An 18,736-nucleotide genomic window follows, 5' to 3' on the forward strand; every position below is an offset into this window, starting at 1 on the left:
AAAATGTATGTTATAAAAACTGATCTGACGCTGATCCTTGTGTGCCAATTCCAGAAGCAGCTGAACTATAATGTCAGTAAAGGTTCATGTAATTGCACTAAGGGCACTAATGTTCATGACTTTATTAAAACTGCTTCTACACCTAACCTGTCTACATGAGTTTCAATAAATGGGAGCAACTGCCCCACGTTAGAGTTCATGTTTCAATTTACCTTTAATGGGCAGCTAGTCTGTGGATGAATATATCTCTGCATCAACTTGTGTGACGGGATTGAACTTGATAAACTTACTTTTCAATCTCTTATACAATGGAAGTATGTAACTTTACTATGTACTTTATTTCCTGCATTGTACAATGATGATCTATTGGTTCTGTTATTAGTTTAGAGTTAAAGTGACAGATTATACACTGTGATGCTTGGTAGGTTTTACAGTATAAGGTTTTCCTACAGTCCATATCTTGCCTAAAAATAAGCTCCCCTCAAGAATATAAGCAAAAGAAGGGAGGGTTTTTTTGGCCACTGGGGTCATGCTGCAACTGACCACTAGAGGGAGTCTAAGAACATGATTTCTTATTGCAAATAGTCCATATAGCAGTAGTCTGCAAAAAAAATGATATATATCTCCAAACCCTGTGTATATTGGGCAAATGATTCATTTGCCTTTACATATGAATATGTGCTCACCCAAAACCAATCCCCTCCTACATTCTGAAGATAATTGATTTTTTGAGGAAAAGAGAGGCTATTTGAAAAAAATATAGATTTGTACATAAAGATTTGAGTCTAAAACAAAATAAATCAGAAACAGGGCAAAATTTAAGTCATGCAAAGTAATTTTGAAAAGTCATATTCCCTTTTCCCATAGAAGTGTATGTCCAATAGTCATGAGCAGCTTGGACTCCAGGACTTAAATTCAGAGCATAGAGCACGGCAGGTTTACAGTAACCTGTTACACTTGAAGCTACCACTAGATGTCCCTGTAAGATCATTTATTTACATTACTACGCAATTGCAGACTGTGTACTGTAGTATGCGGGTTGAATTGTGAAGAACATTTAACAGTATGTAATAAAGTAGATTACTGATTATACAATTATAGGTTTTATTATTTCCCACAGTAGATCTCAGGGCAAAACATGTAAAAGCCCTAATGGCATACATTTGGCTACCTTCTAGTCATGTAGGGTTTCAGATGTCCTTCAAAGAGACATATACCATCCTATATAACATCATGTAAAATTATTTTTTATTCTTTATGTAAGGAACCCCAAAATTGGGCCCCTTAGGATGGGTTCCCCTAGAAAAGGTCCATAGGGTGGCACTGTAGTATTGGGAAACCTAAGGTGGTCTGACAGGTTATTAGTTAAAAGGGAGTTCCCCTGTAGTTCAGTCAGCAGCCACTAGGTGGTGCATTAGCATATAAAAGGGAATGTTGCCATGTGCTGTTAGGTTTTCAGCCTGGGACCTCCCTCTTGGAAAGAGGCTTACAACAGGCGTTTAGATAGTAAGCTGTGGTAATAGATCACTCTAGGAGTGATAGGTAGGGTAATTAGCCGGGCAGATATAGCCCCAGCAGGAGCAAGTGGGATTAAGATCCCCCAGCACTAAATCGCTGGAGTCAGGGGGTATAGTGGTCAGTATTAGGAGATTCCTAATCCAGTGGGTGCTCGGGCGTGAGTACCGGGTGAGGTCTCAAGGGGGTGTCCGCTTGGCGGGAGTACCGGGGAGAGCCCTAGAGAGAGTCTTCTGGCGAGAGTACCGGAAAGAACCCAAAGGAGGATCACCTGGCGGGAATACCGTGGGTAGCCCCAAGGAGAGAGGTTCTCCAATGAGAAGTGTGTACCCTGGCTGATAAGTGTGCTTCTGGAATACCCTGCCTGTCTGTCTGCAATAAATAAGTTCATCTGGTTCAACATCATACCAGTGTCCTGGTCTCTTACTGAAAGAGAGGATCCTCAGCTGCCTGGTAAGCAGCTACCCCAAAGAGAGGGGCAAGGTACCGGAAGTTGCAGGGAGTCCCCACCAGAGGGAGGACAGTACAGAGTTTCCCAGGGAGGGGAGTCACAGTTCAACCTGTCCCTGCCCTGGGCGGAGGCACGCCAAGTAACAGCAAAGTATACCTGTTCCCCCACATTAAGCGGGGACTCAGGGCTCCTGTTGCACCAACAGCATAAGCAGTAGCAGCACTGTCACAAAAGTGGGCTACATTTAGATACAGTGACATTAGTGGTTTTTACCCTGCTATGAATACATAACCAGAGTACTCCCTGCTGTTCTTTCTGGACAAGGACTGAGCAGAAAGGCAAAAGATTTAGTTAATGATGAGCTCATGATAATGCTCAGTTTTATCTCTCCTGTCACACTGCAGCAGAAGTGATTGTCTTATTCAGGATATTCCTTATTTCTGCTTAATCCTGCAATTTACCAACTAATGATGATTAGGCTGATGGCATATGTGAAGCTTTTCACTTGGCTTTATGCTGCTCTTCATTAATTTCAGTGCTTGAAACTTCCAAAAAGAAGCTTGGGACCACAAAAAAGTCAGTGTGTGTGGCACTGTTAAAGGAGAAGGAAAGTTAAAAACTAGGTAATGCTGTTCTAAGTCCCCTATCAAAAGAAAGACAGGATTTCTTGTCTCTTCTTTTGTAAACATGATGTTCCAGTGTCTGACTTTCTCTCTCAGAAACATCCTTAATTCCCATGGCCAGAGTCTGGGCAGTTCCCTTCTCTCTCCCCTCTCCCGCTCCCCCTGCCACCAGAATGCTAAAAATAGATAGATAGCCCCATATCAGCCCAAACTGGGCAGAACATTGCATTGCAACCAGAGCTCAATTTACAGAATAATCAGAGCAAAAATGAATTTCTACCTAAATTCTACTACAACATGTTGAGGTTAAATGTAAATGAATGATTGTATACCTAAAGAGGACATTAGCGTTTTTAACTGTAAATGTTTTCTGATGTTCCTGCTCACTGAGAATTTAGTTTTAATTTATGAAGGAGCAGCAATGTTTTCTCTCTCTTATTAAAGAATCAGAAAGAGAACAGAGAGGCCTATCCTATGCCCTTTCACTAGTGACAGATGCCACACTTACTTTGCTCCCATTTATTTGTACAGAGACAGACCACTTTTGGTGACAGATTAAGGATTTGGCCAATGTGTCCCGTAAGAATCACCCCTTAAACTCTTTGCACCCTGAATGCCTACTGGTCCCATATGCTTCCTGCTTTCACCCTTCTCCTTGCCTCATTTACTCTCAATCTTGCTTCACATCTGCTCTGCCTCCTCTGTACCCCTCAGCAGATTCTAGACTTGCCCATTCATATAATATAAATGCCAACTGATGTGTGGGTTTTATAGAAAGTGTAAATAAGAAGGTTAATCCTGCAGACATCTTGCATTTCTGAGAATCTATTAAAATCTCTCTAGAATGGCAGAGCAGCATGTTCCCACTAGTTCTACTGACTTCATAACTACAAATTGCTATTTGTACAGGTTCCACTGGCTGCTCATGCAGTAATGGCACTGATTATACCAACCCAACCTTATAAGATTGCTCCCTGCCTGCAGGGCATACAGTTTAACATATCAACAAACAACTCATAATTAATGTCACTAATATGAACCTTTACATTTCTCAAAGTCACTTAGGTGAACGGGGAGCTGTGTTTTAGCATTAAATTTTATATTGAATATTTTTAACAGGTGTCAGTAATGTATACACAACTGATACTTACCTAATATATATATATTTATGGGTTTAATAAACTTAAGTTGGTTTAAACTTTAATAGGGGAACTGTCCACTAAACTGTAGTGAATGCTTAACAAATTTTTCTCACATCATTCATATATTCTTATAGTTTTTCAGATATAAATAGTTTATTAGTTCCACAACCAACCATATTTTCCCAGCTGCAAACAACCCAACCATGCAGCAGTAGCAAACTAAAGGTCTACATGTCAGAATCAGCTAGCTAAGAAAATTAAATCTGTCAGTAGGTGGTCATTTATCAACAATGGGCAAATTGCTAATTGGTTGCTACAGGTTACTGCCCATGGTCAAATTTGTTTAGTGTTGATAATGAGCCCTAGTGATTCACATCACGTATGTTGGTTGCAAACTCACAATGAAATAGATAAAGAACTGTAAAATAATGGAAGGCAGTGAGTTATGTCACTCAAGTTACATCACTGAGCAACTATTATAACTAATGAATTTACTAAGCACTGTTTATATATATTACAGGTTATTTCATGGCTCTTGAGCATTATAAAAATATACAACTATACACCTTGCAGTGTCGGTACACTGTGTCCAAGGGTGAAAATGTTCAGTTCTAAGTACAGATTAATTTTACACGTAAGACAACTTTTTAAAATACAATAAATTTGGAATTAGGGGCAAACTTTACAGTAAGTCAAATGATACAGGGTCCCTGGCATGAACAAATGTTTCAGGGCTCTCCAACTGGAATTCTGTTAATCTCATGTTTCCCACCAATAATTTCTTTACAGACCTCATCCTGTGGTTAAATGCAGGCCTAAAATCAGCCTATACACTGGCATCAGGCTATCCCTGTGCCTGCTCCTGGAGCCATTGCACTGACCCAGGTGTAGGCAACAGAGCAAAATTCAGCCCCAAACCATGAGTTTGAATTTTGGAGCCTGCACCCAGGTCTGATGCCAGGATGGGGGCTGATTCTCTGGTTGCAGACACAGGGAAATATTCCTTGTCGCAGGCGACTAATCTCCCCGAAATGCCATCCCACCGGCTAGAATGTAAATCGCCAGTGGGATGGCATACGTGGCGCCGCGTTTTGCCGAAGTTGCCTTGAGCAGAAACTAAGTTTTGTAGATTTATCCTGAGTGTCCTTATTGTTTCAACAGGAGCCATCCAATTCAGGAGTCAAAGATAATCTTTTTGGAATGCACATGCCCAAAGCCAAAATGCTGGAGAGGCATTAGACAGTAAAAGATAAGAGATAAGAAAAGATATATATGCCCATCCTTTATACAGGATATTAGATTAATTTAGCAGGTTTGTGATTGTACTAGAAACTATATCATCAGATATCGGGACAACTATTTATTCTTCTCCATCTCCCCCAAAACACAAATTTATATTGTATTTAATCAGTTTCTTTTATAGGGTACATGACTGTATAGCTAAAGACTGGATTCTTTTAACTGTGAGTTAAGCTTTAGAGAACTATTTCTGAGAATTTTTTGCTTAAAATGGACTTTATGGGATATGGCTGTCCCATAATTCTGAGCTTTCTGGATAATGGATACAGTACAACATAAACATACGGTATAAGAAAGTTACACACAAGTTTGCTCACCCACAATCCAGATTAAAGGACAATTTCTACTGCAAAAGCTTGTCCTAAAGCAGGGATCCCCAACCTTTCTTATTCGTGAGCCACAGTGAAGTGTAAAAAGACTTGGAGAGCAACACAAGCATCATAAAGTTCATGGAGGAGCCAAATAAGGGCTAAGATTGGCTATTAGGCAGCCTCTATGCACACTATCAGTTTACAGGGGCTTTATTTGGTAGTAAATCTTGTTTTTATTCAACCAAAACTTGCCGCCAAGTGAGGAATTCAAAAATAACTCCCTGGTTTGGGGGCACGGAGAGCAACATCCAAGGGGTTGGTGAGCAACATGTTGCCCCCGAGCCAATGGTTGGGGATCACTGCCCTAAAGGCTCTGCACATAGCTTACTGCAAACACTGCATAGCAAAAACTATATGATATATAAAAAATATTGAGGTCTGTTTAATGTCAGCATAGAAAAAATAATACTAACCAATGCATCCTTTCACTGAGACAGCTTTATACCAAGAAATGACAGATGCTGAAAATAATAAGCATTTTCTATGGCTTTGCTTGCTGAGTACAACATGGACGTTCCCATTACTAAGGCGTTACAGCCTGATGAAGCCCAGCAGTCATGCTTCCTTTGAGGGTACAAATAATGTTTCATTTTACAAGCAGAAGACCAAAATATTCATTCAACATTTTTTTTTACCTAAATACAGATTAAAAAATAAAGTGAAACAATGACACTTCAGCTTTAAGTTTTTGTAATTCACTGTAAAGTTCTTTATTTCCTGTAAAAAGTAAATCATCAGTAAATCATAAGTCCAGTACTTTCCCTTCAGTTTAGAAAAACTGAACTGAGAACTGAAATACACTGTAAAATAAAGCGTATTAAGCAAGACGAGCACTTAGTGGGGATTTCCTGCCCTGTGGTCTTGCCCACACCGGAGTCCCCCCGCAGAAGTTCCCATGTCTCACATTGCTGCATTTGCTTCTTTCCCAGATAAATCAGCCTGCCCTTATTCTTTCACACTGCCCACCATACGCTACAAATGCACATCAATTATCTTAAAAAATAACACAAGCAATACATTTTAAAAAAAGTCCTAACAAGCAGGCGAGATTTTCTGCCACCAACTGTGAAAACCAAACACAGACAGTGGGAAGCCAGCATGTACTGTGAGTCCATCCTGTGTGAATGGCTGAAGGTGCTGCTCAGGTATCCCAGACAGACACCTGCTTAGATTCCTTACTGGCTGTCATGCAATTCCCTTATGACAACACACATACAAGGGTAATGAATTGGGATGCCTATGATAGGGATTCTTCCCTACAGCACCCCAATTGGATCCCAAGGTTGCATAAAAGTCTGTGTAAGACTGTTCCCTATATTAAAGGGTGTGTTACACAGAACAACAGGGGCAGATATTCTGATTTGGGTCTGATATTCAATTTGGGTTTCAAGGGAGGGTGCAATTAGTACTGGTCAGGTAGGTCCTGCTAAATACAAAAGGAGGCTGCAATGCTGACAGTGCAAGGAGCCTTACTGGGGGTACTTGATCACAATTTCAAATCCAATGGAATACAGCTGGGGAACTAGACTGTGTTTGCTCAGCCTGCACTTCCTGCCTCTCCCTTAGCATAGATTGCATGTCTAAGGCATGGGGGTATCCTTGTTTCACTTAACAAATAAAAAGACCTTAGGTTTTCTAAATTAGCAACATGCAGATATTTCAAGCAATAGATTTCCAGCATATAACGAGACTAAAGAAAATGTATTATAAGAACTATTCAATCTTGTGTATGAGTAGACTATATTTCAGTTTTAGTGCCTGTGGCTTATAGAAGCATTTTTCTAAATCATTTTGGTTAAAAGGAAATGTTCTGCGGTCATGTCTAAGCCCATTGCCATATATATATCACCAGACTGCCGCTTTATAATCATCTAACGATGAGATGTAACAACTGCAGGGGGATGCTCGATTATCTGTGCCTTGTCTCTTCAGAACTAGCTGACTCTGAAAATGGCTTCTGCTGCAATGCCTTAGAATAAAATAAGATTTAATACATTCTTACACTGTCACATGAAGACAAAAGAGGAGCAGATAAGTGTCAGGCGAGACCTGATACAAACATGGAGAGATACTGCAGCAATCAGTGTATCTGGAATTTATTGTTGTTGATTTTAAGTAACAAGAGTATTTATTTTGCTAATAAACTGCATGCCCCAGAGAAAAGAGTCGGCAAAATGGCCCATAATAAAACAACTCAGCAGAACGTGTTTCACCTACTGTTTGTGCTTCAGTACTTTCTAGCTACAGGCAGTAAGGAACACTAACAAAGCAAAATAACACCAAAAAAATACTTGAAAAAAAAATTAAAAATAAGCTGCTGTGTAGCCATGGGACCATCCATTCAAGCTGGAAAAAGGGAGAAAGGGCACAGGTTACATAGCAGATAACAAATCAGCTCTGTAAAATACAATGATGTTGTATGGAGCTTAGCTGCTTTTTGCTTAGCTGTGTATTTATTAACATTGGAGACAAACATCACTGGTGATGTTGCCCATAGCAACCAATCAGATCTTTGCTTTTGTTTTCTAACTTGTAGGTTCAAATCAAATTACTGATTGGTTGCTATGGGCAACATCGCCGGTGATGTTTTTCGCTAACATTGGAGACAAACATCCAATGTCATGTTTTTCCCTAGCATTGGAGACAAGCATCACTGGTGATGTTGCCCATAGCAACCAATCAGATCTTTGCTTTTGTTTTCTAACTTGTAGGTTCAAATCTAATTGCTGATTGGTTGCTATGGGCAACATCGCAGGTAATTTTTTTCCCTAACTCTAGTGCAGAAAAATGGACGTATCATAAAAACAAAAACTGGAGCACCAAATCACAAATTAAAAAGGGGTACAAAATTAACCACAAACACATCAAATAAGTCATAACTAGAGACATAAAATAAATAAACAAGGGCGTGTCAAATCTCTCTGACAGGATAGTACATGCAGTGAGTTTGTCTTACAGCTGTCACATATATTCTCAGTGTAGCTAAGGAGTGTGCAATCTGTTGCTGAACTACATTTCCCATCATCCTCTAATTCCACTAAAGGCATATGCAGTGCTAGAATTCATTTGCTGGACGTCATAAACCAAATACTTATTACTTAAATTATGCCGGAGCAATGTCCCGAGGAAATCACTGCTCAGACAAGGTTTCACATGTTTTTTTACACACAATACAGCATTTTTCCATTTTTTTCCCCAGTGTAATTGTGGGCACGACATAACTACAGTAAAATAAGGACAATTGCGTGTGCACTAGTTGCAAATCAAATGCGTTTCCAGGAAAAATCTACTGTGTTTAGATGCCACTAAGGTGCAGATTTACTAAAACTCATCATTTCAAATTTTTTTTCTTTTAAAATTAGAATAAACTCGGTTCTACTAATGTCTGGCAATTATTAAAAAATCTGAAATAACAAAGTCCATATGGGAAATACCGCTGAAAAATGTCCTGAAAATTCTGACTTTTTCAAATTGTTTCACAAAAATCCAACAAATCTCCCCTGTTGCGGGCGACTAAACTCCTCGATATGACATCCCACCGGCGAAAAGGTAAATCGCAGGTGGGATGGCATACGCGGCAGCGCAATTTGCGGAAATCGTCGAAGTTGCCTCGAGAGATTTACATTTTCGCCGGTGGGATGTCATATCGGGCCCGCAACAAGGGAGTTTTGTCGTGGGCAACTAATCTCCCCGTGTACCAGAGCCCTTAGCCATTTTGCCAAATAGTAAATCTCTGAAAAGTCACAACTTTTTTTATGCAACTTTTAGCGCTAAAAATCCAACAGTTGGGGGCCCATTCATTAAAGCACAATTGATATGATAATATCCACAATAATTTCGTTAAAATTTCATGATTTTTTGTGGTACGTTTGTTATTCCACAAAAAAAGTTGTGCTTTAATGAATGGTCCCCCTAGTATCAAAATATAATCTGTTCCCAATTCTTAAGGCACAAGTTTGCTGCTTCTATTGATGCAGGGCACTGTGGGAACCCTGTAGGGTCAGGAATTCCCCTGTGACAATAGGCATGCTGCGCGTGATTTACAAGAGCAGGCAAGGCAGAAGTAGTGGTGCCACTACAAGGAAGAGCAAGAAGTGACAAGTACCTTGAAAAAATGGATTTGATTTATACAACAAGTAAAGTTGTGTGACTGCAACTGCACTTGTAATGTCAAAAGTGGTGCACTAAGGGTACAAAATATATATGCCAGGTGCTATCATAAAGGTGATACAGTCTAAATAATAAATAAAACACTCTGGCTTTGTAAGATTTCATTTCAGCCAAAATGTTATTGAATGTTTCAGTCCCCCTAAAGGACCCATTGCAAGACATTATATATAAGAAATGCAACATATATATATATATATATATATATATATATAATTATGATAATATTACGATATGCAGTGTGTAATATTATCAGGGACATGTGCTGGACAAGTGGTCCACTCTAAAACTGGTGTGAATGGTTAATTCCCTCAATGCCCTAGATTAATACGCAATCTAGGCCACATAACGTATGCAGCTTCATGAGCTAGCACAGTTCATTTTAGCAAAGAGAGAGCAAGCTGAACTAGATTTCAGGACTGTTTATGCACACCATAGTTATATAGGCCAATATGATTACTGTCTGTAAGGGGATTCAGGAGAATAGCATCCAGAAAATGACATCCACTGAATCACACACATACAGATCCAAGAACAGATCAGGTCAGATAAAAAAAAATCCACAGAATGCTATGTCTAAAGTAAAGTTAGGTGACCTCTGGTGCAATTTTCCCCAGCATCCCTTGTTGGTCTACAATTGATGGAGTCTCACAGTCCTTACGCAGAATTCCATAGATCAGCAGGTAGGGGTTAGAAGGCCATTTTGGGAGTTAATCAGAGCTAATATCATTATGTAGGTCAGTAGTTATAGAAAGCCAACTGCCTTCCAGAGGTTGCTAAAGCTACTATTGCCTGCATGCCCCAGGAGACAAAGGCTCCAGTTGCAGGCTTTAGTTACCCATGCCTGATGTATATTTTACTTGGCAGATACAACTACATGGAAGCGGGAAAACATACTGAGGTGGCCTTTTAAAACACCTAGAGCTTAATTTAACAAAATGGTAAATCTGTTTGTTGTTAATGGTTACTAGTCCTGCCACAAATTTACTGACATTTACTACAATATCCCCTGACTGTAGAAAACAACTCAACACGACTTAATTATTGAGAGTAGGCTGGTTTTTACTTTGGGAATGCAAATAAAAGCCTTTATTCTCCTTCTGGAGTTTATTCACTTCACTCCTCTAATGGTGAAGTATCTCTGGGAACAAAGAGCAGTTAATTACAACTATTGTGGGCAAATTACAACGTGGCAAACTTTCTGAAGGGTGTTGTTTTCCCATCCAACAAGAGCATTCTCATTAACACAGCAGTCAGTGCAAGAGTTGCAATGCTTCTAAAGTGTGGGTGTCCAACCCATAGCCCTTCAGCTTTAGCTGAAATACGCCTTGCAGCAGTGGCATAACCGAGGTACTAGTTCTGAGAGCAGCATTTTTATAGCTACTGCCCTCCGCAAACACTGGGGAAAATCTATTTTTATATTGAATATTTAGAATCAGTTAAGACCTTTCTAGATCCCCCAGCAATCCTGGGTCTGTTTCCATTTTTATACACACTGCCTTTCAGCCCTACCAGACAGCCAGAGTTTCCATTACATCTGTGATGAAGCAAGAGGCTAATGAGGTATTTGGCCATAAACAGTAAGAAATTGTTATTTGAACCCAATGATTTGCTCTGTTCTTTAATGATCTGCCAGACATAGTAAACAGTCTAGTTCTACAGATTATTCCATCTGACCTGTTGATACCCTGTTGTGTGACAATGCTGTGCTTCTAGGTTTAATGGCAATGAGTATTATACATATTTTATTATTTTATATATAACATTTATATATAACATTTTCCAGAGAAAATCAGCAGTAATAAACCACTCTGGATGCCTAAAGCAAACACAACCTTCACCTGGAATGAGAAATTGACCAAGAATCCCTCAGACATATGTTTGTCTTAAAATTTACTACGCTAGTTTACAAAAGATAATGAAGTGATGATACTGTAAGAGGGAAGCCTTAGCAACACTGTCAGCTACAGTGGCCACCTGGCCTGTATATCAGTAGCATAGCTTGTAAAAGGCCAGAGCCATTACTACAAGTTCAAGTTTATAGGCACTTGCTGGTAAATCTGTAATCCCCTGTTGTTGCATCCCCTGCTCACTCCAATACCTTCTCCCCCTCTTCATTCTACACTTCCCATAAAATCCCTTCCCAATACACTCATTTATGTCGTTGTCCTGGCCTCCTCAGCAACGCTGACATCATTGACCCATTCCTCTTTACCACCAGGCTGAAATATTTTTTTAGTAAATTAGAATAAAGGGGTAGTTCTCCTTTAAGTTAACTTTTAATATTTTGTATGTTTCTAAACAACTTTTCAATTGGTCTTCATTTTTTAATTACTATAGTTTTTGAATTATTTGCCTTCTTCTTCTGCCTCCTTCCAGCTTTCAAATTGGGGGTCACAAAAAGCAATTGCTCTATAAAGCTACAATGTTATCATTATTTTTTATTACTTATATTTCTATTCAGCCCCTCAACTATTTGTATACCAGTCAATTTCTAAAACCACTCCCTGGTTACTAAGGTAAAGTGGACCCTAGGAAACAGATAACTGCAGAAATAGCTCATGCAAAAAACAATATGCTGGCCAAGTGTGCCAAATTGTGCTGCCGTTTTTCACACCGCATAAATAAATCTGCCCCTAAGTGGGTAATGTAATCAAAGGTGATAAGTTTGTTACTTGTCTGTTAACCCATTGCAACCAATTAGCAGGCAGCTAACATCATTTATTTCATTACCCTGTATGTTTGTTAGGGAGAACTAACCTATAGCAGATATAATTTATGGTCACCTGTTTGAAAGCAAAGATCTTATTGGTGGCTATGGGTTGTTGCTGCACCTGGAGAAACATAAGCCTTTTATCACATATAGAAAATGCTCTCTTTTTCTATCTATGCTAGACAACAGTGGTTTAACTAAAAGTCACCTTCAGGCCCAGACTGAGATGCCAGGGACTGAATGCCCTGGCATTTCTAGGACATAGCGGCCCAAACAGCCTCCTACCAGCCCACTAAATAGTGACTGTCTATGGCATCTTACAGCAGCCCCTCTGGCATTTGCCAGATTCCACAGATTGCCAGTCCAGGCCTGAGGACCTTTGAAACTGTTTATCAGCCAGTACCCCCACCCTGTGCCAGTTGCGGGGTCTGTTTAGTTATGCCCCTATTATACTGGTCTATATTTGATAATAAAAGACTGTATTTTTTCATATTGTCAAAGTAATGTTCTGTATAAAAGTATAACTATAAGAACTAAGCATACAAACCAAAGCAAAAAAACAGCTGTTACTGCAAAAGTTTACAGCAGCGCTGTCCAACAATACAACCCACAGCCACTCCTGTGTGGCCCCCCACCTGTCTGGCTGCCGTGACTGCTTACCTTTGTCCTGAGATTAACTGACCTATTCCCACCTGTAAGACCCTGTATAGTTCACATCTTTGAGACCCTGCATTGTTCACTTGCAGTATAAATGTTCAAAACCTGTATGGCAATAAACATAAATGAGTGTACTGGGAAGGGGTGTGATAGGAAGTGTAGGGTGAAGAGGGGGAGAAGGTATTGGAGTGGGCAGGGGTTGCAACAACAGGGGATTACGATTTACCAGCAAGTGCCTATAAACTTTTTGCCAGTTCTAAGTGTCCTCCCCTGCATCTTCACCCAAAATAGCAAATGTATGTGTGTTAACATTTACAACAGGCAAAATGTATTAAATTTTATTAAAAAAATAAACCAAAACAAATCTAATTACCATGAAACTCCTTTAGCCTATTATGGATGCATGCAGGGGGTCACCATTTTTAAAAGCCATACTACCTAAGTTTACTTTCCCCACATGAAGGGATTGTGGGAAATGTTAGTATGCCAGTTAAGTAAAAGCAGGAACTCTACATATTTTCTGTATGGACATTTAATTCATTAGGCAGGTGATCTCAGAAAAGAGAAATATTGAGCATAACATTATGAACATAATAAGCCAAATTATACTTTATTATTAATCATACCTTATAAAATAAAAAATTAAAGAGCCCAAAAAAGCTACTGAACTTATTAATTAATGGCTAATTATAATATGTGACATATTAGTATTCATTTAAAGCCCCTTTCTCCCCATATAAATTTGAATTACACTGCCGGTAACAGTGGATTCCTATCCACTAGCCAGCTCTGAAAATCTAATTAATAACATTTTGCTGAAAATAAATCTGCACAGTCTGTTGGAAATAACTGGAGCTTGATAATATACAGGTGTAGGACCCATTATCGAGAATGCTCGGGGCCAAGGTTATTCTGGATAAGGGGTCTTTCCGTAATTTGGATCTCCATACCTTACGTCTACTAATCAATAAAACTAAATAAACCCAATAGGATTGTTTTGCATCCAGTAAGGATTATTTATATCTAAGATGGGATCAATTTTCAGGTACTGTTTTATTACTACAGAGAAAAAGGAAATCAATTTTAAAATTCTGAATTAATTGATTAAAAGGGAGTCTATAGGGGACGGGCTTTCCGTAATTCGGAGCTTTCTGGATAACGGGTTTCCGGATAAGGGATCCCATACCAGTACAACACTCATGGTATAAAACTGCCACAGGGCCCTCTATCAAAGTTTATACAGATTACTCCCTGACAATGCTTTTTTATGGTTTTTAGCAGTGGAGTCATTGGTGTCCCCTTTTCAATTTATACGTAATTCCAGGCAAAGCAACTCTATATTTATTGTCATTATTATTATGTCAACATAAAAATACTTCTAATGTGAATAGGTTAAACATCTGATAATAGAGTATCCCACAGAGTATTTTAGTTACAGTGTCTTGATCTGGAGAGCTTGCAATCTGATTTATGGTGCAGTATTTGCAGGACAGCATAACAGCATGAACAAGGTCATGGGCTTCCTTCATCTCATTTCTCAGTGCCTAAGACCAATGCATAAGTTTTTCCAGTAACTAAAGCAAAGCACACGTTTGGCTCCCAACAGGCTACTGGATCTTCCTATTTCATGTATGAATTAGTGCAGGGGTTTGTACAGCTTGGAATTCATGACCTAGGGACATCAATAGAGCTCACCAGAGCAGATAATCAATAAGTGCAAGAGAAGCATGTCCGTATCCTTCCAGGCTTCCTTTTCTCCTGATGCCAAGTGCTGAATACTTATTTTTAGGGCAAATGCTACATTCTAACATAGAAAAATATTTTAGCAGTAATGTTCAGGTATTTTGTTTTATTCAATACCAAAATCCCTATTCCAAATAACATCATTTTCAGTATTTTGCTGCAGTGTATGTGACCAGCATGTACAATATGGAATAGATGGGAAAGAACTGATTTTAATTAAATACCACCAAAAAAAAAAACACACACACAAAAAAAAAAAATACAGCACCTTTCTATAGATCATCTTGTTCAATGCTGACATACATTGACAAATAGTAATAAATCCAAATAATAACTGTTTCACAGTGCAGGCTCAGCAGCGTTACACACAATGCCAAATATAATTAGCATTATGCATCAAGCCATAATAGTCACCTTGCATTTTGCAAATATGTCCTTATTAAACGTGTGAAATATTACATACCTAATGCAGACAAGCCATTTCCATGATTCACGAGCACAGCGCACTGCATTGCTGATCCATCTGCATCAATGGCATAAGTGACACAGAAAGCAGAACAGACAGTGCTTATTGCTGGCTGCTAGCAGTGCTGCAGTGCCCCAGCAGCAGCCTGAATGGAATATATTCCATCTAAACAGCAAGAAGCCTGTGCAGAAAGCTCACCTCCATTGTGTGCAAGACTATGTAATGCACTGCAGGCACACTGCTGCAACCACTGGCTTAGCCCCTTCCCTAACCATGCAGGAAAACATTGCTATTGCCCACAATGCAGCATGCACACCACGCATAGCAAAACGCAAATAGAATGTAGCAACCTGATGCATGCCAGGTTCTTACCAGTAGTCCTCCACAGTAGCTTCAGTTTCCTCCCCCTGGTGATGCTCAGCGTCTTTGGGAACCAGAAGAAGAGACGTGCAATTCTCCTTATTGTCTTCCCAAGCTCATGCCTCACTGCCATGGCTGGCTGTTGCTACGGGCACACTGAGCTGGTGTCAGAACTCACATGAATATGCAGGCAGCAGGAAGGCGCAGACCTCTGCTCATCAGTGTGTGACATGTTTGCTCTGAGCAGTGCCTCAACCAGCATGTCTCAAGACCACCTGTTGTCCGACATCCTCCTCCCCCTCTGCCAGTCAGCTGGTTCATCCCAGACCTCCCTTCTTTTGTAGCCAGCTAATGTATTAATAGAGTGCTCAAGAACTGCCGACATGCTATTGAAATACTAATCCTGGGACCCCTTCCCTCTTATGTCCCAGTGGCATTTGCTAGATATAGAATGAATACATAAATATGTACACAAGTCAGAAAGCATGAGTCTAAGCCTGGCTTCATTACCCAAGCCTTTAAACTACTAATATGGTTAGTCATTCTCATCGGCACCTGCTGCCCATAGGTCAATGGCTCAGACCATTCACAGCCAGTGTTATCGACCTTTTATTTTAAGTTATTTGGGCAATGTCCTTGTCTAACACCATGGAGTAAAAATATTTATTTAACCTTTGCACTTTTTTGAATTGAGAGCCACCAGAAACATAGAAATAGTAAATGTGTAGTAGTTTCTTACCAAAACAAAATTTCATATTATGCACATTTCCAAATTGTGTACATATAATACTTCATAGTCAAACTGTACCTAATATAAAATGCCCCTACTAACTACTGACACAGGGACATAAAAGCCCTTGGGTAGACTGGGGGGGCTTAAAAATCTACTGGGGTCCACATTTGGCAGGAAAACATCTAGGTAATTTCTACAACAACAAAAAAAAATAATTTCTTCTGTTAGCTTGTTTAATTTAATATTTTCGATAACTGCAGAGTTGTCTCAGGGCAGCTGCATACCCACAATGAGAATGAAGAGATCTGTCTCCTGTTACCTACTGGCTGAAATCAGGCCTCTGGAAGCAAACTGACAGTTTTAGCACATCATTCTCTAAGCTAAACAGAAAAGGGGACAAAATGTCATTTCATGTACAAATTAGATTTCTGCTCTCTTTCTCTCTCCTTCAGGTTACATCAGGTTTAGGTCAGCAAGATCTGTACAGCAGCTTAAACAAAAATACAGATGTCTCATGATTATAGAAGCTGTTTTGCAATTCCACACTATCTTTATACACTCCTTTGGAGATTTCATGCATTAAACCAGATTAGGTTTGAGGAGAAAAATGTACAATTTATCTTATATAAAGTAGTCTTCTTGGGAAATGTGCACATTTTTCTTACAAAACAAGATCTGACCCAATATTTATATAAAATAAATTACAGTGCTCCATCAGTGTTTAGCAGGCAGAACAAAGCTAATTTTGAGCAGATGACAAAGACAAGGGCCAGAAGTCGCAATAACGCAATATGCCATCCAAGGATGTGGGGAAGTTATTACAATTAACGTTAATTATAAATTTCATTTACGATCACAAGCAAAGTGCAAAGCACTATTTGGGAGGCACAGTTGAAGGACTTGTGGGTACAAATGAAACTTTTAGTGAGCACCGATGAGTCTCTTTATCCTGCTCTGATGAATTTAATATTTTCTGAAAGACAGCACTTTCAGTTGCAGGCTGGAAATATCCATAAAGGCATATAGCAAAGACCACATTTAAAATTGAGTAGTATAATATAGTAAATGTTAATATAAAGGTGACCAACTTCTTTAAAGAAAAGCAAAATGGCATAGTTTAAACAAATAAGACTGTGAGATAAAAAGTTGATGGATTACCTAGCCTTTTTATGGTCTTAGGGTCAGACTGGACAGTACTACAGTATATAGAATTATTGTGCAGGTGCAACTGGAGTATAATTCTGGCTCTGCAAGAGAAGAACAGGGTTGGTTTTACCTGGTACTTACTTATATGGGGACCAGCATAGGGCAGAATATTAGACAATAATAAACTTGTTACATGGCCCAGTTCCGGTGTTATTACAATTATAGTTATTAATGAGACTTATTAATATAGCTGAAAGTTTTTCTGCTGTACAGTGCTCATATACTGTACTGTATTTGTACTGATTAAATAAAAAAAAGCAAAAAATCAATCGTTATAACTAAAACTAAACTTAAATTGCATTTGAGACAACAATACTGCTGTAAGTGAAACCTTTGAAACAGTGCTATAGAGGTAACAGATACTTGGGGAACAGGGGGCCTGCAAGAAGGGGTAGCAGGTGATTTGTGATTTACACACAACCTGTGATGCATGCAAAGTTGTGGGTAACTAGAAATTTTGCATGAAGCATCGCTCCCCCCCCCCCCCTTCATGCCTTATCTCAGTTTAGCAATATTATAAGACAGAAGTTTTCTTGTATGTCTCTGTAAAGAAATGGGAGTGTGATACTGTTACCCTTTTAAACACCTGAAGGTTGCCCTACATAAAGACAATTTCCAATTACACAGCCACACTACCCTCTCCTTATAAGAGGAATTTTCAATGTTACATAGTTACATAGGGTTGAAAAAAGAGTCCATAAGTTCAACCCTTCCAAGTAAACCCAGCACCCACAAACCTATACTGACCTATCTATACACTCAACTATCACAACCTCACTGCCCTTACCATGAAAACCCACCTACGCTGCTTCAACTGTTTTGTTCCTCTAATCCATATGTGTCAAACTCAAGGCCCGCGTGTAATCAAGATCATTTTCTATATTATTGGTTGTGATTAGCACGCCAAGAAGAAGTGGTCTGAATAGGGATCCGTACAAGCAGGAAGCACTGCAGTAGTGACGCCGCCGAACAAACGGCGTGAGCTAGTGGCACGGAACCCGTGTTTCTTTCCACTTCTATTTCAAGTAAGTTCCCGACCGGGACTTTAGTTTCATATTGTGTAGCTCCCCTGAGGGCTCTATTCGCACGAGCAAAGTAGCGACAGAGAGCGTTTTGCACTATTGCACTTTGGAGGATCATCCCTTCTTTCTAGTAGTCTCCTCTCACCCAGACCCTATTAATATACTTGAGTCTAATATCATTAAGAGATCTATATAACTATGGGCAGTGGTGTATATATATATTACATATTATTGCATATTATTGCTGAAAAGCACAAAGTTTTAAAAG

At 39.3% G+C, this 18,736-nt stretch overlaps 1 protein-coding gene across 2 annotated transcripts in view; it reads right to left on the bottom strand.

Moving 5' to 3' along the window:
- rassf3 (Ras association (RalGDS/AF-6) domain family member 3) overlaps positions 1 to 18,736 on the bottom strand; it is a 105,318-nt gene that overhangs the window by 68,906 nt on the left and 17,676 nt on the right. The window contains exon 1 of one of the 2 annotated variants that reach the window (XM_012958806.2): positions 15,520 to 15,802. The exons of the other annotated variant lie outside the window; for it this stretch is intronic. Coding sequence (XP_012814260.1) covers positions 15,520 to 15,640 — 121 coding nt within the window. The 5' untranslated portion in view covers positions 15,641 to 15,802. Of the gene's footprint in view, positions 1 to 15,519; positions 15,803 to 18,736 lie in introns of those variants that run through there. 2 annotated transcript variants of the gene reach the window in all.

This window comes from Xenopus tropicalis, chromosome 3 (genome assembly GCF_000004195.4).
Source record: "Xenopus tropicalis strain Nigerian chromosome 3, UCB_Xtro_10.0, whole genome shotgun sequence".
NCBI lineage: Eukaryota > Metazoa > Chordata > Amphibia > Anura > Pipidae > Xenopus > Xenopus tropicalis.